Here is a 21,499-nt window from a genome sequence, read left to right as displayed (position 1 = left end):
AACGGGAATACACGACATATGAACATAAATCCGATATCGTATCTTTCCAACAAGCATACTCTTCTAGGTCGTGTCCAAAACATGTGGGAAGACGTCACGGAAGGATGCACAAAAAGATCGCGGGTGTAAGGGTAAGCCGGATAAATTGTTCCGATATGGTTTCGCTGCCGAGATGAATGTGTTTCGGTCTCTGTTTGAGATTTGATGAACCGCAAAGGATACCTATGTGAACTAATAAGATGGTTGAATGATGAGATATCTGTATGTGTATAGAAACTGCGAGGTTGTTTTGATTTGGAAATCGTGTTTTTGTATATGGAATCCACGACAATATTCATGAGAAAGGAAATATACAAATACTTACTTCGAGAGCTAGGTAGTTTCTAGTGTGGATATATCTATCTGGATTTTGGCGGAAATCTCTTGATTTTCAATGAGGAATTCTTTGCAAAGGATTTATTAGCATCTATTCATAAGAGAGGGAAGTTGAACACTCATCTGAATGACATTGATCCATCTAATCCGAAAGACCTAATATACCCGATCGATTTAACTTGTCTATTACCCCCCAGTTCTTCAGATATACATATATACATCAAAACAGAAATCTCATCTCTGCTCGAACCTTCCAGATGTCTTCCGTTACGAAATATTGCTTTCACCAAAGTAAAAGAATGTACCGTACACACCGCGCGAACTTACAACTCGTCGAATGACAAAGTTGTCATTTTTCAGCGAGGGAATGGAGGACGGATGGAGTTACTAAATGGTATTTGACTTGTTCTACAACTATTGTACATTGTTTGTTAAGGATTCCAACTTCGATATCCTCTAATTCTTAGTAAAATTCGTACCAGGAAATATGTACATTCATTCTTTACACAGCAATTTGTCTACCTCAATCCTTCTATTCAGATCTCAATTACACTAGCGAACCCCCTGAAAAACTTTCCAATCCCAATATTTCTACAATTCTTAGCCCTCAATATACTCAAGAAACATCAAACAGAATTATCAGAGTTCGTCATCATGGATTCGAGTCGACACTTAAAAGAAGCGGAGTATTTCACGAAAAAGACATTGAAAGAGAAGATACTAATTCAATATCTAGATTAATGAAATCGAAAGATCAAATGTGAAAATGACAACCAGACTCTGGGCACAGAGAGAAAAAAAAGCATCAAGTACACCGTGCCAAATCGTAACGATGCATCTACTCAAGTGGAGATTTCCTCTCACAGAACTTCCATCTACTTTCAAACGACAAGTCGACTCAACCAATTCATCCCCGAGATATCAGCTCACGCTATGGACTTCCACAACTAGTCGAGCTATATTTCTGGATAATTTTTCACCACTTCCAAAATGTGTATATTTAGTTCCGCTCAACTCTATACCACACCTGAATAGTAAGCTAAGTAAGCTGGCAAGATATAAACACCGGTATTTTTTCTTGGCGTGCAAGATTATATTCCACCTACTCCTTCTTCTTTCTCTTTACATTCACTTGCCTTGAAGACATAGGGATGAAGTACATATCAGAATATCTCACTCTTCCTATGACACTAAACAGTTTGTTCCTGTAAATAGCCCAGAATAAGAATGAAACAATTCCAAGAGCCGCACAGTAGCGAAATCAAGTAGTATTGATCGAATATACCTTTCTTAATATATGCGACTCGCATATCTATACTGCAGACTCGTCTCGAGAGACTTTTGATTTTCAGGAATATATATCTCTGCTCCCTCACGATGCGAAGAGACCTAAGAAAAATCACAGTTCTTTCACACTCCCAAACCTTTGCAGCGGGTCGGACTAGACAGGCTACTTGATGTAGTTTTGTGATATCTAATTCGTGTGTGTTTCTTGCAAGGTGATTGTACGGACTTTAGGTAGATGAAATGGAATATCATATGACATAATATAATAAGTGAGACTCAAGCCAAATCACGAGGATATATATAGTCCACCGCACATCCATCGCCCAATGAAATGAACAATAGCAAGAAAAACGATTAAAAGCTTAAAGGAGATGAAAACCCGATATTGATTAGACGAGAAGAGAGACCAACATCCTCTCTCCTAAGAAATTACTCAACAACTACAGCTACCACACAACTCATAACAGCCCAACAACTCAAGAAACGCTTTCTTCCTCGCAGCTATCCCAAAGCATTATTCAACACCCAAACAACCGCTCTACAATCAAGACCTCACCACCCATCCGAAACTTCTCCACTCTCCTCTCCAAATGCATCAAGCTTTCCCGAATCCCCCCTCCCCCTCCCGACAAAACAATCATCGCCACATTCACCACTACCCTTCCTAAAAGCACACAGCAAGGCAGTAACCCGGGAGATCCTCCCGTTATTTTGAATACCCAGATACATATATTGTGTGATCTGATCTGATCTAATCATGTTATAATTCTCATCCAAAAACAAGAATATTCCCCACGACAACAACAGTTCAGAGACGGCAACACATAAAATGCCGAGAACGCTTGGGAACATTCAACTATCTCTCCATCTCCATTCAAGAAATTGAATTAGAAAGAGCTTTAAGCAGAAGTAGATGAAGATTTTCCATCAACATTCTGTAAGACATTTAACCAGTCAGTCCTACCTATGATATAGTAAGTAAAATTTAAAAAAAATGAAGCCCCTCAAAAGACCCCTCAAAATACTCAAATACACCCCAATTAAACCCGGCCAAAGCCCAACCTTTCGCACCAGACGACGAAGAAAGAGATCGAATAGATTCAGCACGACTTTACTTTCATACCATCTAGTACAAGATCCAAGTTTTTAGTTTTTATAACCTAGAAAATATAGTCTACGAATAACAAAACACAAGATTCAAACACATTGGACAAGAGATAAAAAGATGACGTCAAGAGGATATCAGAAACTGCATTCATTCGCATGTATCCAGCGCGTAATGCAACACAATATTCTGAAGAATATGGAAATCCCTTCTCTCCTCTATAGTACACTAATTTCATCGCTCCATCCAGCTCTATAATACAAGCCATTCCTCATTGTCCATTGATATTCCGTACGTAATTTCCGTTGAAACCCTAATCCCAGTCGCCAAACACCATACCACAACTACCATCCGCAGTAGTTTTAGTGACCCATACCGCAAATCTTCAACTTCAATATAGAATACAAGAAAGAAACGTGCGTGCCAAACCTCACGAACGTCCTTATTTTCCATCGTCGTCTATCATATCATAAACCTTTTCTCTCTAACCTTCCTTCAAATATATTACAAAGTGAATCTATCTCTCCTACTCCGTTCACTCTTCCTCCCATACACTCTCAATAGACCGCCTGCTTTAAATGGTTTCTTTACCACATTACTCTTAACAGATGTAACTGGAGTTACACTAGCTTCTTTCGTCACTTCTCTACTCCCAGTACTTCCGCGTCCGCTCTTCCTCCTGATGTCCTTTTCTTCGGAAGATTTAATAAAGCGATGAACGGTGCGATGATCTAGCACTCTCTCCTCCTCATCATGTTTACCCTCTTTGTCCGTTTTTGGCCACATATATCCATACAGCTTACTATGGCGTTCGCATCTTGGACAAGACGATCTCGTAAAATATGCATCTTTTTGTACGAAGGGCTCTTCACAGATCTTGCAATTAATCCATGCTGATGCCGGTTCGGCGAGAAGTGCATGAGTCAATACGTAGTCACCAGGAATTCGTACATTTGGCGCATGATCTTTATCATTGGTTGATGGTACAACTACTCCTTTGCGGCGTCGTCGAATTTTGGGTTGTGGAAGTTTCTTCGAGATCGTCATTGTTGAGTCGTCTATTTCCATGTCGGATCCAAGATCGGAAAGTGCAGATGAATCTGCGTCGTCTTGTAAAGCTGGGTGTGACTTGCTGGTATTTGGACTGACAAGAACAGCTTCTGACGGCGCTTTCTTCGCCTTTTGAATTTCTGAAGGCGTGATGACTATGGTTTGATTCGCTCTCGCTCTCTCTCGCTTCTCCTTCTCCCACAACGGTCCCCTTCTTCGACCTCCATGGTTTCCCCTCTTCACATATCCCTGTCGCTTAGGTTTAGAGTCGACGGAAACAGATTTCTCATCTACCACCACGATCGTCTCTTCCTCATCGACTGATGTTGCATCTGTCTCCCCTGTTCCCTCCCCTGAAGGAGAGGATGTGAAACTTGCTCTCCGGGATTCTGAAGCAGAACTTGGTAAGGTAGAGTGGGCATTGTTTCCATAAAATGATGTAGGTGTGAACTCTTCAACTTTTACAGAAAACTGGCCCTTCAATCGCTTTGTCGTGTCGGATGGCGAAGCCGTTGGTTCCTCAGAGTCTCTCTTTCGCTTAAGAGTGCTTGATCTCGATGGCCGAGATCTTCCAGGATCTATCATTGGTGAGGGCACTCCTGGAGTTACCGGGACCTCCCATTCGACCAGAAGGGTTTGTTGAAGTAGATCCGATTCCGGGGAGCTAATCACCTCGCTTCCGTTCACTCCATGCAAAACTCCTAATGGAGAACGCTCATTCTTTTGGGGTGATCGTCTTCTTTTCGGAGTGCTTGGTGAACAATCTTCCTCGCTAGGTATTCTTCTTCGCTTCGATGATCCCGTTGGTGATAGTAGGTCGTCTTCATTAACTTGGCTTACTTCAGATACAGGCTGGTTTGAGGCTAAAGATAGAGAATCCACAGCAGGAGAGCGTCCATTTTGAGCCGACGAAGCTGATCTACCTGATCTTGGTGGCATTTTTCGCACTTGTGGTCGTAAATTGACATCAGGTGTCATCGATTCGGAACGCGATTCAGATACGGTAGAAGTGAGTCGTCGCCTACGCCGAAGACTATAGCCGGGTACCTCGGGAGGTGATGGTTCCTGTTCAATTGATAATTTGGGAATAGACTCATTATTATCGTCATCGTCTTGGGCCCATCCGTTTTCGCGGTTATCTTCACAAGTCTTACATAGACATTCGCAATTATCCTCACCGAAATAACTCTCGCCGTAGGTCACCGTAATCTCCTCCCCAATCTCAATGTCCCTAACTGCAATAATCTCCATTCCGGCAGTTCCACTAGTCATCAAACGAGCATTTGCACCACAATCGTGATTTGCGAATCGAGCTGGTCCGAGAAATAGTGATGCAGATTTGTTGCGACTTGACATGACAATGCTAAAATCTCTGCGCATGAGATTAATATGTTCTTCCTCTTCAGGTGTCATAACAACTTGAATCCCGGAAAGATATTTAACTACTTCTCCCTTTCTAATTTCCCTCCGCGCAACAACTGCCGCTTCATGTGTAACAACAGTATAACGATTCGTGCTCGAAACTTCGAATGGACAATCTGGTAGATAAATGTTGATGTATTTTTTGAGATGACGCCTAAAATCTTCCTTTTCTTTTTCCGAATTGAGACTTTGGTGAAATTTCTTGAGGCCTGGAAGAGCTAGAAGTTGTGCCTCTGCTTTTGCAGTGTTCTTCTCAATGATGACTGAATTTTGGAGGATTTTTGTCACGTCTTCCTCTCTAATTCCACGAGACGAATGGTATGCGATGCGATTTTTGCGAATGTTGGTCCAATAGTAAACCTGTGGGCTAGTATTAGGAGAAGTTATTAGAGACTATCGTATCAAAAAACTTACCTGGTCAACAAGCGCATCTGTCAATACATCGTCGTATGACCATAATTGAGCCAGAGTAAGCCGTTCCTTCTTCGTTGCGTTTGATTTTGGAGGCATTGTGACGGTTCAAGTGACGTGTAAGTATGCGATTGTACAGAAGTCAGGCTACAAACAAAGCCAGTCGCTATGCCGTGGAAAAGAGAAGTGGATCGCGTTGTATGAAAGATGCGGAAAGGATTCGAATAAATTGTATATCCAAGTGAGCGTATGGATGTACGGCTTTGCAGTAAATCGAAATATCAGATTGAATGAGTGATTTAAGTGGCCCGTCTCCTACGAAAACGAGGGTATCCGAGCTTAATTTTGTCCCCCAAATACATTCACTTCTTCCAAATAAACGTCCTTGCTCTCTATTTTCGCTGGCCTCCAAGAATGAAAGAGAAGCAAATACTTATGTGCTGAACTCCGAGAGTAACGTTATGCGGAATTGAAAATTGGAGAACGAGATCGCTCAAATGCTTCAAACGGGAAGAAAGAGAGGGACGAAAGTAAGTAAACAGGAAAGAAATGGATAATTGTTTCCTTAAGATACATGATGACCTTCAATAGAAGATGAAGTATATTTTTTCACCCCTATTAGCCATTCTCAACAAGATAGGACAATAGATAAAAGAGGCTGGAAATAGAACTTGGAATCTTGAGGCGTGGGTAAACATCGCCTATACCAAAAATAGACTAGTGTCCTGATAATTTGACGATGACAATAGTGAGATAGCCATGCAATCCAGAGAGGGCGAGATATAGAGAGAATCTTCAGCAATACGACAGTGAACCCTTCCACCACGTATTGTCCGCAAGATGATTCAACTAAAGGTATGGACTGTCCTCTTGCGTATACATAGAATGCCCCCATTGATTTATACTCCATCACTTTCCCTATGTTGTGTCTGGCGCATCTAAAATACTTTTATTGATACTTCTGCTTTTGCGCCCATCACTTTCTATTGTGCTAACTGTCACGATGTAGACGATGCTCAATTGCATCGACAATTCTGGCGCCGCCGTGGTAGAATGCGCCAAGGTCTTGAAGATGAAGAGACATGCAAAAATTGGTTCGGACCCCTCTCAACCCTCTCAACCCTCTCTACACCACCCCTCCTACCATGTCCCCCCTCCCTCCACAACGCCCCCCACAACCTCGTTTCGTCGATTCCAGTTCTGATGATATAAATTAGGAGATCGCATTATCGTCGTCGTACAAAAGCAACGCAATTTCTCAGAGTCCGGTCCCGGTGCAAGTGTTTCTACCTCCGCAGCGAACAAGGTCAGAAGAGGAGATATTAGACACGCAGTTGTGGTTAGGACGGTCAAAAAGTTACAGAGACCAGATGGAAGTGTTGTCAAATTCGATGATAATGCTTGTGTTTTAATTAACAAAGCAGGAGAACCCATTGGAACAAGACTGAACGGTTAGTACTATCGACTATCCTCAATATGTTTTCTTTGTTAACGTTTCACAGGTGTGGTTGGCACAGAATTGAGAAAGATGAAGTGGTCAAAAATTCTATCACTAGCACCTATGCATCTGTAGATATCACTGTATAAAAATATTGATGTAGCATAGCAAATCCGGCGTTTTAAAGGACTTTTGGACAATGAAAAAAAATGTATTCTCCCCCCATATTGACATGCCGTAGAAATTTGATAATGTTATTTTATGTATCCCCAACCCATGTGATAGACTCCATATGCCTGTTACAACGCCTTCTCTAAATAATCGAAACCAGGGGTATCATTGGAAGATATGACCGCACCCGCAGCATACGTAGAAGAGTTTCTATGATCCCCCATTAGCAAAGCCTGACAGTATTCGCAAATTCGGTAGCTTACCATTCCTGTTTCCGCAGATCTCTGTTGAGACTGGAAAAATACAGCATCTTCGTTCCTGCAAGCAGGGCAAGTCTTATTAGATCGTGGGAGCTAGAACCAAAGAAAATTGATATGTCAGCGGAGGGTTCCAAAGAGACCACAGCAGCTACCAGAACTTCCGCAAAAGCCCGTCCATAAAATCTTCCCCTTTCAAAGCTTCTCCTGACCCAGCCTATTTGGCATTTTCCCCTCACAAATGACCAGATGGCCGCATAAAAGACATAAAGGTAAACCCACAGTGGGATCAGATCCAACATCCTGAGTGACACCTGCAGTCTCACCGACAGCATTGTTGAGAACATTTCTAAAGACACAGGAGGATACAGCCTCTTCTGAATATTGACAGGTACGACATGCGAATTGTAGGCGGTGGGTATCGGGGTCTTCTTTTGGATACAGCATATTTGAACTAGATAATGGTTAGCAGATGCAAGAAAGCCTTTGAAAGAGGCGATAGAAGCTTACCATTCGCTACAGAATCTGAAAGTGATTTGTTCCTCATTCTTCCTGGGCTCCTCGCCGGAACTGGATGATGGAGATGCCATGGTGATACTTCTGTGCAAGGTGTGTTCGAGGACGGGTGTTGTCGCAATCGATAAACCGTAATGATCTTCGTAGATTAATGGCGTTACTTAGCACCGAAGACCAGTTGCAGTCGATGTTTTCAATCGGAGAAGAAGAAAGGATAACACTGTCCTTTGCTGCTGTGTGTGGTGTGATAATGAGATTCTCTCGTTGCGTCGCGTTGCTGAGAAATGTCGATGAACGATGGATTGTGATTCTGGCTTGAGTGGATTTCGATGTGGATATTTTTGGCCGAACTAGAACTCTTTTGTGACCCTTGTGGATGAAGGTCCTGGACTCTTATTATCTGGTTGTTGCGAGGTTGCTTGGTGGGTTACTAAAGAAAGGAAACCCCGCCTGCCGCTAAACTTGATTGGGTTCGCCCTGTGACCAAGATACAAGTACCTTCCAGTTAAATGCATCATCTCCTTCCACGCCTCTTCCTTTGGAAAAATACAATCAAAAATAAATAAGAAGAGTGCAGTCACAAAAATCCATATCAAAAGACTCATCAATCATATCCATCACAAACTCGAACCGTTTGTAGCACCCTCAATCATATAAGAAACAAGTTACACAATGGTAACGTTTTCCCTCTGCACTTTGAATGTTTACTGTACCTTCAATGGCCAGCCTTTGGATTCGTAATGTAAATATCTTTCACGCTTTACTAACCTCTTGATATAGACAGACGCGGGTCTACCAGCAGGATGGGAAGTCCGCACTTCGAAATCTAAAAACATTCCCTACTATTTCAACGAAGCTCAGACGATATCAAGCTGGGAGCCTCCTGCAAACACTGATACCGAAAAGCTGAAGGCATATATGGCCGAGCATTACAGCGCCTCGGAGATTGGAGACAATGCCAATGGCCAGGAAGATCAACAAGGAAAGATTAGAGCCAGTCATTTGTTGGTGAAGCATAAGGGCAGCAGGAGGCCGAGCAGTTGGCGCGAGGTTCGTATTCTCAATGACCCAAATTCCAAATCAACAATCAACGATCGAGAGACCTCAATGTCTCGTTGTGCGCGAGGGAATATGACTAATAACATTATAGGCCGAAATTACACGCACAAAGGACGAGGCGATGAGCATTATTCTTCAGCATGAAGCTCATATTCGTTCTGGAACAACATCATTGGGCGACCTTGCCGTTAGCGAATCCGATTGCAGCTCTGCCCGCAAGATGGGTGATCTTGGGTTCTTCGGACGTGGAGATATGCAGAAAGAATTTGAGGAAGCAGCTTTTGCCTTAAAGCCAGGTGAAGTGAGTCATGTGGTTGAAACTGCTTCTGGGCTGCATTTGATTGAAAGGTTCGTTCTCAATTGTCATCATCCACGTTTTTTGCCGACTAATCTTTGTTAGACTTGCGTAATGGACAGATGGAAAGAACATTTAAAATCTAAATGATTCACAGGAGTTGTTGTTTAGCTAGGCAAACTGAAACCAATCAGAAATACCATTTGCGCCAGCACTTTTCAATTTTCAATTTTCAATTATGAATCAACAAATGGAAATAATAAAGATTCTACGGCGTCCTTGACAATTCAATACAGACTTCATTGCCAACTAACCCAAATGGTCTCCGGCAATTCAACATTCTAATACAGACAACTGCAATCAAATCGCTTTCAGACTTCACAATACATTTGAAATTTCACTTCAGGGTCCATTACTAAAGTCGTTTCAAACAAAAAATATAGGCCATCTCGACATGTTATTTGTTTCAATCAGCGCTTGTAATTCTCGGTCACTCGCCTGTTCATGGTATAAATAGCTACACATACATGGACCATGTGTAAAATATTCGCAACTATAGAAAGGGGGATGATGTGATTGATTGCGTCATTCTCAGAAATGGTGATACGTATAATTCTCCCTGCGTCAATTCATTCGTGATATTGAAGATGGATGCAAGTTTTGGTTATATTCTCAATCGCTGGGGAATGGCTTTGTATAAATGATTGATTGTTATGATAATAATAACATATTTGTACTCTTCAATTATCGACATATATTTATCCTTGGATATCCCATTACCCAGTACATCTCTCCCATGGCTCTCTCCATTCTAATCCTATACCTTTGAAAACAGCCATTTCCTTCTTTCTCAATATTTCAATCATGTCGTTTTCCATTCTCCCTTCCGTATTACCGCTCTCCTTCCCACCCCCCTCTGCATCTCGTTTCGCGGGCCCCTCCCCCTCCACACCCCCTTCTAAATCAACCCATTCCCCCGTCCCCCGCTCCCTAATCCCACTACTATCAAACCTCCAGTTTCTCTTCGCCTTACAATACTTTCTCAAATCCCTCTGAAACGTCGTTCCACCCGACCACCCAATAATCGCCGCGCCCGCCGTCTTCCACGGCGTAATAATAATATCTACCCTCCGATGCGGATTTGGATTTTTGCGTTTCTTCCTCTCTTTCCCCTCCCCTTCCTCTTCCTCAATCCGAAAATTAATATCCTGCCAAACCACCAACGCCTTATCCAAACTATCAAACCCCGTTTTCCGCGCACTGTCTTTCTTCCAGCCCAGCTCTACAGCCCACTGTCCGCGCTCGCTATTCTTCATCGATTCAAGCAGAATATTGGTGATCCATCCCTGTTCCTCCAATCTCCATGTTAATTCTGGGAGAAATCCCAACGTGCGCTTCTCGTCGCGATGCGTGAGCATAATATCCACATCTCCGCTTTCCAGCTTTCCTCTCCGATATCCCCCCACAATCACCATCTGAAACCCGGGATCGATTCTCCGCGCCTCGGAAAGGATGATCGACCCGATGGCTTCGGTTTCGCAGCGGGGAATCGGAGTATTGAGCTCCTCGTAGTATTTGACTCCGATTTTCTGCACCGGCTTCAGATCGTTCCAGCCTTCTACGACGATGTCGTCGAGGTCTTTCCATTCTCTTTGGTCGTGGAATTCGCGCGCGGTGATGTCGGCTACGCCCCAGATGTTGTAGAAGGTTTTCAAGACTTGCATGCGGGGATTCTGTTCGAAATCGAAGACTTCGTCTGTGGTTCCTGTGTTGAGGAATTGGTGGAGGAGGTTGGCAATTTTTTGATCGCACCCTGGGAGACGGATGAGTTCGTTGGGTGAGTGGAGGGGGTATGGGTAGGCTGCTATGGAGGCGATAGATGTGCTGTAGGCGCGAACACCGATGGGGTCGCCGTCTAGAAGACGTTTTAGCTTGATGGTTTTGAGTTGGTTGATGAAGGGGTCGTTGGGAGAGGTTAAGGGGGTGGGTCTTTCGCAAGAGTAAATTGTTTTGAGATATTCTGGAACAGGGGGGGAATATGATGGGTCGTCGTGTTCGGAGGTGGATTCTGTGAGGAAGGCGGGCCGGGTGAGTGGTTTCCTTGATTGTTGTTGTCGATAATGGGGACTGTATTTGGGGTTGGGAGAACCCCCTAAGTCGGCAGCTGCGCGAGTTAGGAGATCCGAGAGGAGAAACTTTGGTGGTTCCACTACTCGTCGTCCTTCGTATATCAGATATTTGTCTATTGGAAGCAACATTCCTTCTCTGATTGAATCGAAGTACCAATCAATCTTCAGAACTTTGAAAGTGTTTGAAACATTGACATTATCTGCAGCTTCACCCTGAACTTTGACACTACTTCGACCATAGTTGCTCCCAATAGGAGCAGGAGAACTTTTCCCATCAGCTGACTTCAACTTTTTCCTAGCCATTTCTTTCTTATCTTCCTCATCTTCAGTCTCATCTTCATCAGAACTAAGCTCGATAACCTCATTCCCATTATCATTCGAGGTACTTCTTCGCTCCTTCTTTCCACTTCCAGCTTTCCTCTTCCTCTCCACCTCCCCCTTCACTCCAACATCCACTTCTTCTGACCTTTCCATCTCTTTCCCAATATTCGTGACATCAACCGTCACAAGTTTCAATTTCCTCAACTCAAATTCCACTCTCGTCTTTGTAGGAATTCTCGCAAGTCCTACTTCGGCTTCTTGGATTGTATATCGCAAAGAACCCGACTGATCCAGCCCATCTTCCAATGTTTTGATTTCCCTATCACCAAGAAGAAATCTAAAAACATAGGTTGGAGGGAATTGGATTGCTGAGGACATTTTTGTAAATTGTGGTTCAAAAGCTTTGAGTGTGTTTTGGTAATTCGACCCAGTCTTGACGATTTATAGTTTAATACTGGTTCTCAAGTGCGGCCGTCTATTGAATGGCCAGAACAGCTTTGCATCAAGGTGGCTTTAGGACGAAAATGAATTTAGTGAATGAGAGAAGGCGTATTGAAGAAGAAAGATTTTCCATTGCGGATTTATGAGATGAATTGATTCAATTGAATTTTATTGTACAGTGAAATGACGTTACAAAGAATGCGAACTGCTAGCTTCAATAGTGAATCATGTAGTGTGGCCATAACAGCTGGAGCTTAGCTAAGCTTCTCATAATAAAGTAGTCAGGACATCTCAAATTCATTAGAATAACATTAAAATACTTATAAACTGAAGGTTTATCAACCCAATTAACGCGATGAGCTATTCACGTGAAAGAACTTGTGAGAATGAGGGCCATGAGGGGTATTAGATGAATCTTAAAATGTGTAATGCGGAAAAGCTTCATTCGCTTATAATCTGTTGGCAACCCACCTCCACCAAGCATCAACTGATCCACCATCAGATCCAATTACATTACCACCAGCTACTTCAACAGAGATATTGAACTCCTCCATTTGTGAAAATTTGAAGTCGGTAGAACCCATCTCGCCAAGCCATTCATCTTTATCTTCGTCCTCCTCTGTAGACATTCCCGAATCAAGTAGACCTTTCGATCGCGAGACTCTGACTTTGGTAATTTCTCTTTCCAGACTACTTTTGACTAATGCGGCCGGAAGAGCAGTGAATAGATCCATCTTGTTGGCAGCAATGAGTATTGGTAGTTCTTGAGGTGCCTTTGTGGTAGTTTTTCCATCCATGAGCTTTTGCATGCGGAGGAGTAGATCGTGTAGATAATCGGCAGCCTCTCTTAGACCCTCATCTCCAGCTCCCAATGTAGTAGCATCGACTTGATATATTACACCTCGAAGATTTTGAGAAGTTGAGAGCTGTTCAAATGCATGGTGTCGCAGTTTTCCATGCCCGGGAGTATCAATGAGAAGGAATTTCTTATGAACTTGATTGGTAGGATCATTAACTGAGCGGTATTTATTCGAGGCAGCTACTGCATCGACTGGTAGAGAGCATTCAGCAGATGAAGTGGTTTGAGAAGTATGAGTAGTTGCAGGTTTGTTCTCTCGTTCGAACTATCATCAACTATTAGTGTCTGCGATGGCTACTCACCTCATGCGACAAAGGTCTCTCCTGTTGAATTACTTACAAGCGTAAGCAGTGCCGTTTTCCCGGCGCCACTTGGTCCAATTAACACAATAGAAGGCAAAGATGTGAAACCGGTTGCGCGAAAGACTACAGAGTGGAGGAAGATCGGTATCGAAAGGACTAGGATAATTGTAATGATCAACCCCAACGGCGAGGGGTTCATAAGAGTGTGAATCCAATCCTGCGAAGAAGACATGGCCAATGAGAATAGAATCTTAGTATCCGGAACCGTGAGGATCAAAGACTTTCATCCAGCACCGCAGACTCGAGGGTGATGTTGCAAGTGGTCTTTTCCTTGTGGTGGTGTTGTTCTTTCACAAGGCTATGGAAATTATTTTGTGGTGACGGATATGTGCAGCAATTAGGGGGCTCCACATGCTGAGCTGTGCTATAGAAAATTGACTTGGCCCCTGTCACCGCTTCCACAACGGGGCAAGCCAGATGCTAAAATAAAGTACCAACGGATACTCAGCCTTGTATGTACTTTGCTAGCTGGGAAAGGAACGGAAAGGAAAGGTTACCAGTCCATGTAAGCAGGAATACAATTTCAATTGAAAGCCACCGAGAATACACCTCGTCAGCTCTTCCAATTGTAAAATTCCTCCCTCGCTGTCTGTCTCCTTTATTATTGACTTCTCTGCTTTCCGACATCATATTATTATGTATGTGTTGTCATAAAGCTCACGATTGACGCTCTACATACCATAATCGATTGCACTCCCTCGACACCTCGAACACTCGCAATACAGTTTCCTTGGTCCCGAGATGGCCCTTGGAGACTCGAAGTCCGCTTCTGGAACGGAGCCTGCGAAGAAAAATGCTCCAATAATGCCAAGTGGAAAGTCAAATGCCGTGGCGCCAACTCTCAGTGATGATAATCATGTAGAGCTTGGTGACATGACGCCTCCAGAACAACCCGCAGTGGATATAATGCAGCTCGCTCGGATAGGAGACATTCAGGCGGTAGAAAAACTATTTGATGATGGTACATTTGATGCTACCTATAGTGACGGCGAGGGCATAACGCCTTTACATGTGCGACTCGATTCCCATTATGCAAGATTTCCCTGGCTAATACATTCACACAGTGGGCGGCTATTAATAATCAGTATGCCATGTGCCAATTTCTCCTGAAAGCGGGCGCAGATGTGAATAAGAAAGGAGGAGAGTCTGTGGCTACACCAGCAATGTGGGCTGCTCAGAGATGCCATTATTATATCGTTCACCTATTACTGGAAAATGGCGCTGATCCTCTGATCACGGATGTCCAAGGGTACAATATTCTCCATCTGGCTACATTCGAGGGCAATATATTCCTGCTCGTTCTCCTTTTACATCAAAACATTAATGTCGACGTGCTTGATAGCCAGCGACATACTTGTTTAATGTGGGCGGCTTATAAGGGATTGCCAAGTTGCGTAGATTTGTTCTTGAGATGGGGTGCTGATGTTCATGCCACGGATGAAACTGGATTCACCGCACTGCATTGGGCGTTGGTTAAGGGATCTCAGGGATGCATACAAAAATTGATTGAATACGGAGCGGATAGATTTGCCGAAACCTCGACTGGCAAAACCCCAGCGATTACAGCTCAAGAGATGAAGACGGAGAGAATTTGGCATAAGGCTCTTGTAGAGTGTGGCTACGACGAGGATGCTAAGCCGGTTCTTATCAGCTTTCCCATGTCATCGTGGCTGTTGAAGGATAAACGCGCATTCATGAACAAATTCTTCTTTTTATGGCCATTTCTAATTCTTTGGACGATGATTATGATCAGTAGTCAGATGGTAATATTTATTGGTGTGCCCATGGCATTGTTCTTTGGGTATTCATTACAATGGTTGGCCCAGCAGGTATTAGAGTATGCGCCTTCAGACATGAAGCATTTACACAAAACGGTATGTACAAAAAGACTTTCTATACTAGTTTCAAGAATTACGCTGATAAACATTGAAACTTTAGCCTTGGCTTGCGGGAATCTTTGCTGCTACACTATTTTGGGTTGGTGTAAGATGGATAACAACTCTGTTACCAGGTTTGTAACCGAGAATCTGTTTCATTATGAGAATCTATGCTGACAATGTTAGCTACCTATGGGATATATCCGCTCTCTAATCTGTTATTTTTCACCTTTTACAGTCTTACTGGATATTTCTACTTTTGTTCAATGGTTTACGAGCCAGGCCATGTTCCCAAGCTGGGTGGTTTGACCCAGCAAAAGGCTGTAATTGATGAATTGTTGAGTGTATGGAAGTTCGACGAGCAAAACTTCTGTGTTCATTGCATGGTTCGCCAACCCCTAAGAAGCAAGCATTGCAGGAGGTGCAACCGATGCGTAGCGAAGCATGACCAGTAAGCTCATTCCATACTTATTTTTCTTGAATAGGTGTACTGACATAGTGACCTAGTCACTGTCCTTGGATCAACAACTGTGTCGGTGTCAATAACCATAGGCATTTCTTCCTCTATCTCGTGTGCTTGCAACTCGGAATTATCTTCTTAGTTAGAGTTGCTATCGGATGTAAGTATCAATCTGATTTTTTTTTATGGTATCAATGCTAATTGAGATCAAGACTTTGAAGGCTTCGTTGGAAAGGGTGAGCAAGAGTGCAACTTTCTTTCACCTACACTATGTGGGATTGTCAATTCAGATTCTTACACATTAGTGTTGGTCTTATGGGCAATCTTGCAACTGACATGGGTTACCATGTTACTGTTTGTCCAATTGATCCAGATCTCAAGAGCCATGACCACTTGGGAAAACATGCGCGGTACACACGCCGGAGGCAAAACTTCCCAGGCCATTACCAATGCTCTCACTACTGGCGCTACATCAAGGTCAGGTGGTCAAGTCGGAAACTCTGGACTTGGTCCCGATCCCGCTTTACCACCAACCCACGCACCAGGCGGCCACGGCCATCATCATGCCCACAAAGCCGGCTGTTTTGCGCAATGGAAGAAAATACTTGGTGTGGACACATTTGTTGAAACTGCCTTCCATGGCTACGAAGGAAGCAAAAACCGACGCCGGGCACCTCAAAACCCCTTCTCCCGCGGTTGCATCGTCAATTGTAAAGATTTCTGGTGTGATCCAGCACCGGTCTTTGGGAAGAGAGAAAATGGCGCGGCGATTTTGGGAGGACAGGTGGTTAATTATACAAAAATGTATGAGACGCCTTCGAGAATGGAGATGAGGAGAGGCGGAGATGATGGCGGAGCTTACGAGAGTGTGGCAGCCGATGAGGCGGTTTAGATGAGACGATAAGATTTTAGAGTTTTAGATGGGGGATACTACTGTGTCTAGGGAGGGAGAACAGTTTATGATTCATGAATATATCTTTATTGGTTGCTGAATTGTTTACTGAGTATTTTTCTGGGTGATAATTCTCATGTGATGATTGATTTATACTAAAATGCAGACTTCAGAAAGGCGCATTGGTGCTGGGATAATTAACTCCGCCTATCTGATCGTATCTGTAATAGATTCATATACTCGCTAGAAGTGTTGACAAAAGAACGTAAAATACATAGCATTTTCTGCTCCAATATTCTTCAATGAAAAGTAGCAATATTAAGCATATTCATGTTAAGCGACATAGTTATCAAAGTCAATGCCCCTAAATTAGCGAATATCCACTTCGCCAGCCGAAGATTCAGGGTCTTGATTTATGATTTATAAGATTTGTGGTTAGATTAGATTCGATATATTGGTATTTGTTATTTGTTATTTTAGATGCGAATACACACCAATAAGTCATCTATCTTACATTCTAATCTTCAATCAATCAAACGTTAGTCAGAGATAAATTGTACACAAATGTTGAACTTGTGGATCTGCACCCACCCTCAGTAAAGTCCTTGGAATTGCAATGTATTAGATGGTTGTTTCTGGAATTTGACGAGATTTGTTAAGCTAGTGATTTAATTTTCTGATGTTGTATTAAAGGCGAAATGCAGGAATGATGTATTTCAGATCTTTGGGTATGGTTTTGGAATGTATGGGAATTTCCCCAAGACCGCGTCTGACGCGACTGCTAGTCTTCTCCTAATAAACTGGTCTAGTTTTTTCTTCCTAGTCTCCCAAGTTTTGTCATCTTCTATATAGGGCTTCAATACTCGTAGGAAATTTTCGCCAAGAAATCATGGCTTCAATACTCGTAGGAAATTTTCGCCAAGAAATCATGGCTTCAATACTCGTAGGAAATTTTCGCCAAGAAATCATGGCTTCTTCGTAAGCTCTGCTGACGAATATATTGGTATAATGTTAGATAATGAAGTTTAATTTTTGTACTAAGGACAGGACGTCCAGCAGTATGAGGTGAAAGGTAATGGCCGAGACAATATAGTCGCAGTATTATCGCCTCCCAGAATGCCCAAAGGATACTGTGACATATATTACCCAGCGCAAACGGTGAAGGACAACTATTCCAGTATTACACCTCCAGCCTTTCTGAATTTCTCTACACTCTCGGTCATTTCATAACAGCCCACTATTCGCGATGGAATGCAAAACTCCACCTACACGAATTGCCGTTCAGCCCCTTCGTAAGAGTTATAGCAATACAAAAACTAGCCAGTCTGAAGAAGAATCAACAGTACTCCTATAAGTTCCATCGGAAAGACCCCAGAATACAAAACCCGGGTATTACCATTTGCAGAAGCAAAGAGAAAACACACGAGAAATACAATCATATGCTCCTGTAGAGCCATAAGAGCAAAGAACTTCCAATTAGCCAGACTACGGTAATTATCTTGGCAAATCCTGCACGAAACTCTTCGTGGACTTCAAATTTGTATTTACTTATTTTTATTGTCATCTCCCCTTCATTTGGGTATTCTAGTCGATTTGAATCTCTCAACTCGTTTGAATGTTGCGAGTCATTTCAATCTCGCAAATTGTCTGAATATATCCGCTGAAGTCAATCTTTCAACTCAGTGGAATTTCTCAAACGATTAAAGTATTCGAGTTGATTCGAATCTCCTAATCCATGGGAAAGACTCGACCCAATGAGCATTCAATTGATTGAACATTTTGATTGAGGAGCTTTGCCTGAATATCCTGAATACGTTGCTATACCGAACACACTATGACAAGATAAATCACACAATAGTATGAAAATCACACAGCCCCTAATCTTACTAGATTCAACCAAAATAGCTTCTGGCTGTTAAGCCTGAATTTGGACATGGAAAAGTGTTTCTGAGGATCTGAAGCTTATGACAAGTCAGGTATCTTAATATAACTGTAAAATATACTGAAAGAGGCTCCAATGATAAGATTGATCTTGCGAGTAACTTGATTGTAAAATCCGAATTAGAACATTAAACGGTATTTGGGTACCATCTAGAGATTTGTGTGTCGAATATGTCTGTTCCGTATTGCGCGTAGATTAGCAAAGCGGTGAGATTCTGCCACACTAACAGGCGATCGATGTCGGTTATTTTTTAAGTCCACCTCCCTCCTTGCACCCCACTACCCCAAGCTGTTGACACCATCTCCGTACTGCATGGCTACAGTATTACCCTAGATTCAACAACTCTAATACAAACAATGGCCAGCCATACCGCAACCCTCAGCGCCCTCCTTCGCGATTCCTCAATTACGGACCATAATGAAATACTCAAAGCTACAAATGACGTATTAAAGAGTTCTAAACTCGACCCCAATGCCTTACATACCCGCGCCGTTGCCCTCCTTAAACTCGACCGATACGACGATGCACTAAAAGCGCTCGATGATGGTGGAGATAAACTAGCTTCTCAATGCATTTTAGAACGTGCTTATGCTCTGTATAAGACGGGCAAACTAGCAGATGCAGCGAAAGTTTGTGAAGGAGGTGATAGTAGGGGTTTGAAACATATTGCTGCGCAAGTTGCATATCGTGCCGAGAGATTTGCGGATGCGGAGGAGCTTTACAAGCAGCTAGTAGAAAGTGCGGGAGCTGAAGATGAGTTTATGGATCTGAGGATCAATGGGCTGGCTGTGGATGTGCAATTAGCATGGCAGGGCGAGAAAAGTGAATTGAAGGGCAAAAACGAAGATTTCGAGGCATTCGAGACGGCGTATAATGTTGCGTGTGGGTATATTGCGAAGGGAGATTATAACAAGGGGAACTTCCTGTTGAAGCGGGCAAGGGATTTGTGCGAGGCTCTGGACGAACTGAGTGATGAAGAAAAGAGAGCAGAAGTCTTACCTATTATGGTACAACAGGCATTTGTGCTGACGAAATTGGGTAAAACTGAAGAGGCCAAGTCACTGACCAAGATGATCAATCTCGCTGAGTATGCTTGCCGAACATGTTTACTGAGCTTGAAGCTGACCCTTACAGTGTACCAGAACCTCAAACCAAAATAATCGCACAAAACAACGTATTAGCTACATCGACAGAAATTGATAACCCGTACCTTTTGAAACGAGTTTTCGACTCAGTGCCCAACTTATCACATCGAGAGAAGCATTTTGAGCACCAAGCAAATATCTTGGAACGAAATCATTACACAGTCGAACTACAAGCATTGAAGTATGGGGGCGTAGCGAAGTCTACATTGAAAAAGATCTCGGCCTCATCATCACCAACTATCTCGCCATCAATCAACGGCCTTTCAGTTCTCAACGCTGCAGCTCATGCCGAAGACAAAACCGGAAAAGCCGCTTTAAAGCAAACTTTATCACTTCTTGAAAAACGACCAAATGACGTTGGATTGATCCTTACCATTATCCAACTTTACGTGTCAACGAATAATCCTGCTCCAGCAATTTCCCTTCTGGAAGCATTTTTCAAGCGCCTAGAAGAGTCTACCAACTCCTCAGACCAAGATGTCCGATTCGCACCAGGACTGGTAGCCCTTCTCATCTCCCTCTATCGATCAACCGGCCGCACAATCCCTATAAGACCCGAGCTCGAAAAAGCAGCTTCATACTGGCGACAGAAATCAAAACCTTCCCCATCTCTCTTCCACGCAGCAGGTATCTCTCTCCTCGAATCTTCCAGCCCCGAAGATGCCAAAGCAGCAGGTGACATCTTCTCTTCCCTCCGCTCTCAAGATCCCAAAGACCGCGTCGCAATCGCCGGATGTGTCGCTTCGTACGCCTCATCTGATTTCTCTAAAATCTCCTCAGACATCGACACTCTCACTCCAATTCCCAAACTCATCTCCGGCATCAACGCCGAAGATCTTGAAACCTCGGGTATCCCAACCTGGACATCCAAAACCGCACCCACGACATCCGCTGAATCATCCAAGAAACGCGCTTTAGACGACAAGGAAAAAGAAAACGAAGACCCGGCGAAGAAGCAAAAGACGATAGGAACGCGAAAATCGAAATTACCCAAGGATTTCGAGGAGGGAAAGAAAATGGATCCTGAGAGGTGGCTACCGCTCAAGGATCGCAGCTCCTACAGACCGAAAGGAAAGAAGGGGAAGAAGAAGGCCCTGGATGCGACCCAGGGAGGCGTCGTGAGAGAAGATGCTCTAGAGGGTGTTGAGGCGCCCGGTAGTAAGGTTGTAACGGGCGGGGGAGCAAAGGGGAAGAAGAAGAAGGGGAAGAGGTAGAGAGGAGGATGCTCGGAGATTAGAGAATGGAGATTAGAGAATGGAGATTAGAGAATGGAGATTAGAGAATGGAGAATGGAGAATGGAGAATGGAGATTGAACCTGTAGATTTGCTGGTGCGAGAATATGGATAGCATATTGCAGGATGGAATTGAAGTGAATGCATATACATCCATGTAATATAATGTAATGTACTCTCTGCAAATCCTGCACGCCCTGCACGCCATTCAATTGCTCTACAAGTACAGCGCGATGGGAGTGAGTGATTGAAGTATTGAATGATTGAATGATTGAGTGAGTGAGTATGTGATATGATAGATATACGCCGTGCAATTAGGAATTATAAAAAGTAATCTCACAATCCATAATGATGGGATCACATATCGTCCATCGTGGTCGTTGCCATCGATAGATATACATGAAGCTACACACATACACACAACATCTTCACAACCTTCATTTCTTATTTCT

The 21,499-nt window shown here is 43.2% G+C and overlaps 8 protein-coding genes across 9 annotated transcripts; 4 read left to right on the top strand and 4 right to left on the bottom strand.

Moving 5' to 3' along the window:
• Positions 1-2,888: 2,888 nt before the first annotated feature.
• Positions 2,889-6,280, bottom strand: BCIN_16g03730 (hypothetical protein). The gene is made up of 2 exons (XM_001550686.2): positions 5,654-6,280; positions 2,889-5,599 (listed from the first exon to the last, which is right to left on the bottom strand). The coding sequence occupies exons 1-2, from the start codon at positions 5,747-5,749 to the stop codon at positions 3,272-3,274; spliced, it is 2,424 nt and encodes an 807-aa protein (XP_001550736.1). The 5' UTR covers positions 5,750-6,280; the 3' UTR covers positions 2,889-3,271.
• A 139-nt stretch (positions 6,281-6,419) lies between these two features.
• Bcmrpl38 lies at positions 6,420-7,302 on the top strand. The gene is made up of 4 exons (XM_001550687.2): positions 6,420-6,505; positions 6,660-6,744; positions 6,868-7,101; positions 7,153-7,302. Exons 1-4 carry the CDS (start codon positions 6,491-6,493, stop codon positions 7,221-7,223), a joined length of 405 nt encoding a protein of 134 aa, XP_001550737.1. The 5' UTR covers positions 6,420-6,490; the 3' UTR covers positions 7,224-7,302.
• A 14-nt stretch (positions 7,303-7,316) lies between these two features.
• Positions 7,317-8,418, bottom strand: Bcrpb9. Of its 2 annotated transcripts, XM_024698111.1 has the most exons (4): positions 8,027-8,418; positions 7,799-7,970; positions 7,523-7,612; positions 7,317-7,469 (listed from the first exon to the last, which is right to left on the bottom strand). In XM_024698111.1, exons 1-4 carry the CDS (start codon positions 8,104-8,106, stop codon positions 7,425-7,427), a joined length of 387 nt encoding a protein of 128 aa, XP_024553928.1. In that variant the 5' UTR covers positions 8,107-8,418; the 3' UTR covers positions 7,317-7,424. The 2 variants fall into 2 exon arrangements, with proteins under 2 accessions (XP_024553928.1, XP_024553929.1); XM_024698112.1 differs by having other exon boundaries at positions 7,523-7,970.
• A 154-nt stretch (positions 8,419-8,572) lies between these two features.
• Positions 8,573-9,833, top strand: Bcess1. The gene is made up of 4 exons (XM_024698110.1): positions 8,573-8,707; positions 8,813-9,082; positions 9,183-9,439; positions 9,492-9,833. Exons 1-4 carry the CDS (start codon positions 8,705-8,707, stop codon positions 9,499-9,501), a joined length of 540 nt encoding a protein of 179 aa, XP_024553927.1. The 5' UTR covers positions 8,573-8,704; the 3' UTR covers positions 9,502-9,833.
• A 240-nt stretch (positions 9,834-10,073) lies between these two features.
• Positions 10,074-12,436, bottom strand: BCIN_16g03690 (hypothetical protein). Its single transcript, XM_024698109.1, has one exon. The coding sequence runs from the start codon at positions 12,212-12,214 to the stop codon at positions 10,163-10,165; it is 2,052 nt and encodes a 683-aa protein (XP_024553926.1). The 5' UTR covers positions 12,215-12,436; the 3' UTR covers positions 10,074-10,162.
• Positions 12,437-12,605: 169 nt separating this feature from the next.
• Positions 12,606-13,790, bottom strand: Bcsrp102. The gene is made up of 2 exons (XM_024698108.1): positions 13,476-13,790; positions 12,606-13,401 (listed from the first exon to the last, which is right to left on the bottom strand). Exons 1-2 carry the CDS (start codon positions 13,668-13,670, stop codon positions 12,727-12,729), a joined length of 870 nt encoding a protein of 289 aa, XP_024553925.1. The 5' UTR covers positions 13,671-13,790; the 3' UTR covers positions 12,606-12,726.
• Positions 13,791-13,968: 178 nt separating this feature from the next.
• On the top strand, positions 13,969-16,909 carry BCIN_16g03670 (hypothetical protein). Its single transcript, XM_001550692.2, has 6 exons — positions 13,969-14,509; positions 14,563-15,372; positions 15,437-15,509; positions 15,562-15,826; positions 15,883-15,995; positions 16,048-16,909. The coding sequence occupies exons 1-6, from the start codon at positions 14,240-14,242 to the stop codon at positions 16,725-16,727; spliced, it is 2,211 nt and encodes a 736-aa protein (XP_001550742.1). The 5' UTR covers positions 13,969-14,239; the 3' UTR covers positions 16,728-16,909.
• A 2,054-nt stretch (positions 16,910-18,963) lies between these two features.
• Positions 18,964-21,275, top strand: Bcsrp72. Its single transcript, XM_001550693.2, has 2 exons — positions 18,964-19,756; positions 19,804-21,275. The coding sequence occupies exons 1-2, from the start codon at positions 19,026-19,028 to the stop codon at positions 21,026-21,028; spliced, it is 1,956 nt and encodes a 651-aa protein (XP_001550743.1). The 5' UTR covers positions 18,964-19,025; the 3' UTR covers positions 21,029-21,275.
• Positions 21,276-21,499: the final 224 nt, after the last annotated feature.

This window comes from Botrytis cinerea, chromosome 16 (assembly GCF_000143535.2).
Source record: "Botrytis cinerea B05.10 chromosome 16, complete sequence".
NCBI lineage: Eukaryota > Fungi > Ascomycota > Leotiomycetes > Helotiales > Sclerotiniaceae > Botrytis > Botrytis cinerea.
The sequence above is the reverse complement of the archived record's forward strand: the minus strand, read 5'-3'. Positions and strand labels throughout refer to the sequence as shown.

What these genes read in the sequence shown, in the direction of transcription:
- BCIN_16g03670 (XM_001550692.2), top strand. Translation starts at nt 14,240, where the DNA reads ATGGCCCTTGGAGACTCGAAGTCCGCTTCTGGAACGGAGCCTGCGAAG. An exon ending in AGGGCATAACGCCTTTACAT is followed by an intron (nt 14,510 to 14,562) that starts GTGCGACTCGAT and finishes ACATTCACACAG; the next exon opens with TGGGCGGCTATTAATAATCA. An exon ending in GATAACAACTCTGTTACCAG is followed by an intron (nt 15,510 to 15,561) that starts GTTTGTAACCGA and finishes TGACAATGTTAG; the next exon opens with CTACCTATGGGATATATCCG.
- Bcrpb9 (XM_024698111.1), bottom strand. Translation starts at nt 8,106, where the DNA reads ATGGCATCTCCATCATCCAGTTCCGGCGAGGAGCCCAGGAAGAATGAG. An exon ending in TTCAGATTCTGTAGCGAATG is followed by an intron (nt 7,971 to 8,026) that starts GTAAGCTTCTAT and finishes ACCATTATCTAG; the next exon opens with TTCAAATATGCTGTATCCAA. An exon ending in GATCTGCGGAAACAGGAATG is followed by an intron (nt 7,470 to 7,522) that starts GTAAGCTACCGA and finishes GGGGGATCATAG; the next exon opens with AAACTCTTCTACGTATGCTG.
- Bcess1 (XM_024698110.1), top strand. An exon ending in GGCCGAGCAGTTGGCGCGAG is followed by an intron (nt 9,083 to 9,182) that starts GTTCGTATTCTC and finishes ATAACATTATAG; the next exon opens with GCCGAAATTACACGCACAAA.
- Bcsrp72 (XM_001550693.2), top strand. Translation starts at nt 19,026, where the DNA reads ATGGCCAGCCATACCGCAACCCTCAGCGCCCTCCTTCGCGATTCCTCA. An exon ending in AAGATGATCAATCTCGCTGA is followed by an intron (nt 19,757 to 19,803) that starts GTATGCTTGCCG and finishes TGACCCTTACAG; the next exon opens with TGTACCAGAACCTCAAACCA.
- BCIN_16g03730 (XM_001550686.2), bottom strand. Translation starts at nt 5,749, where the DNA reads ATGCCTCCAAAATCAAACGCAACGAAGAAGGAACGGCTTACTCTGGCT. An exon ending in CAGATGCGCTTGTTGACCAG is followed by an intron (nt 5,600 to 5,653) that starts GTAAGTTTTTTG and finishes ACTAGCCCACAG; the next exon opens with GTTTACTATTGGACCAACAT.
- Bcmrpl38 (XM_001550687.2), top strand. An exon ending in GAAGAGACATGCAAAAATTG is followed by an intron (nt 6,745 to 6,867) that starts GTTCGGACCCCT and finishes GATATAAATTAG; the next exon opens with GAGATCGCATTATCGTCGTC. An exon ending in CATTGGAACAAGACTGAACG is followed by an intron (nt 7,102 to 7,152) that starts GTTAGTACTATC and finishes AACGTTTCACAG; the next exon opens with GTGTGGTTGGCACAGAATTG.
- Bcsrp102 (XM_024698108.1), bottom strand. Translation starts at nt 13,670, where the DNA reads ATGTCTTCTTCGCAGGATTGGATTCACACTCTTATGAACCCCTCGCCG. An exon ending in AAACGGCACTGCTTACGCTT is followed by an intron (nt 13,402 to 13,475) that starts GTAAGTAATTCA and finishes AGTTGATGATAG; the next exon opens with TTCGAACGAGAGAACAAACC.
- BCIN_16g03690 (XM_024698109.1), bottom strand. Translation starts at nt 12,214, where the DNA reads ATGTCCTCAGCAATCCAATTCCCTCCAACCTATGTTTTTAGATTTCTT.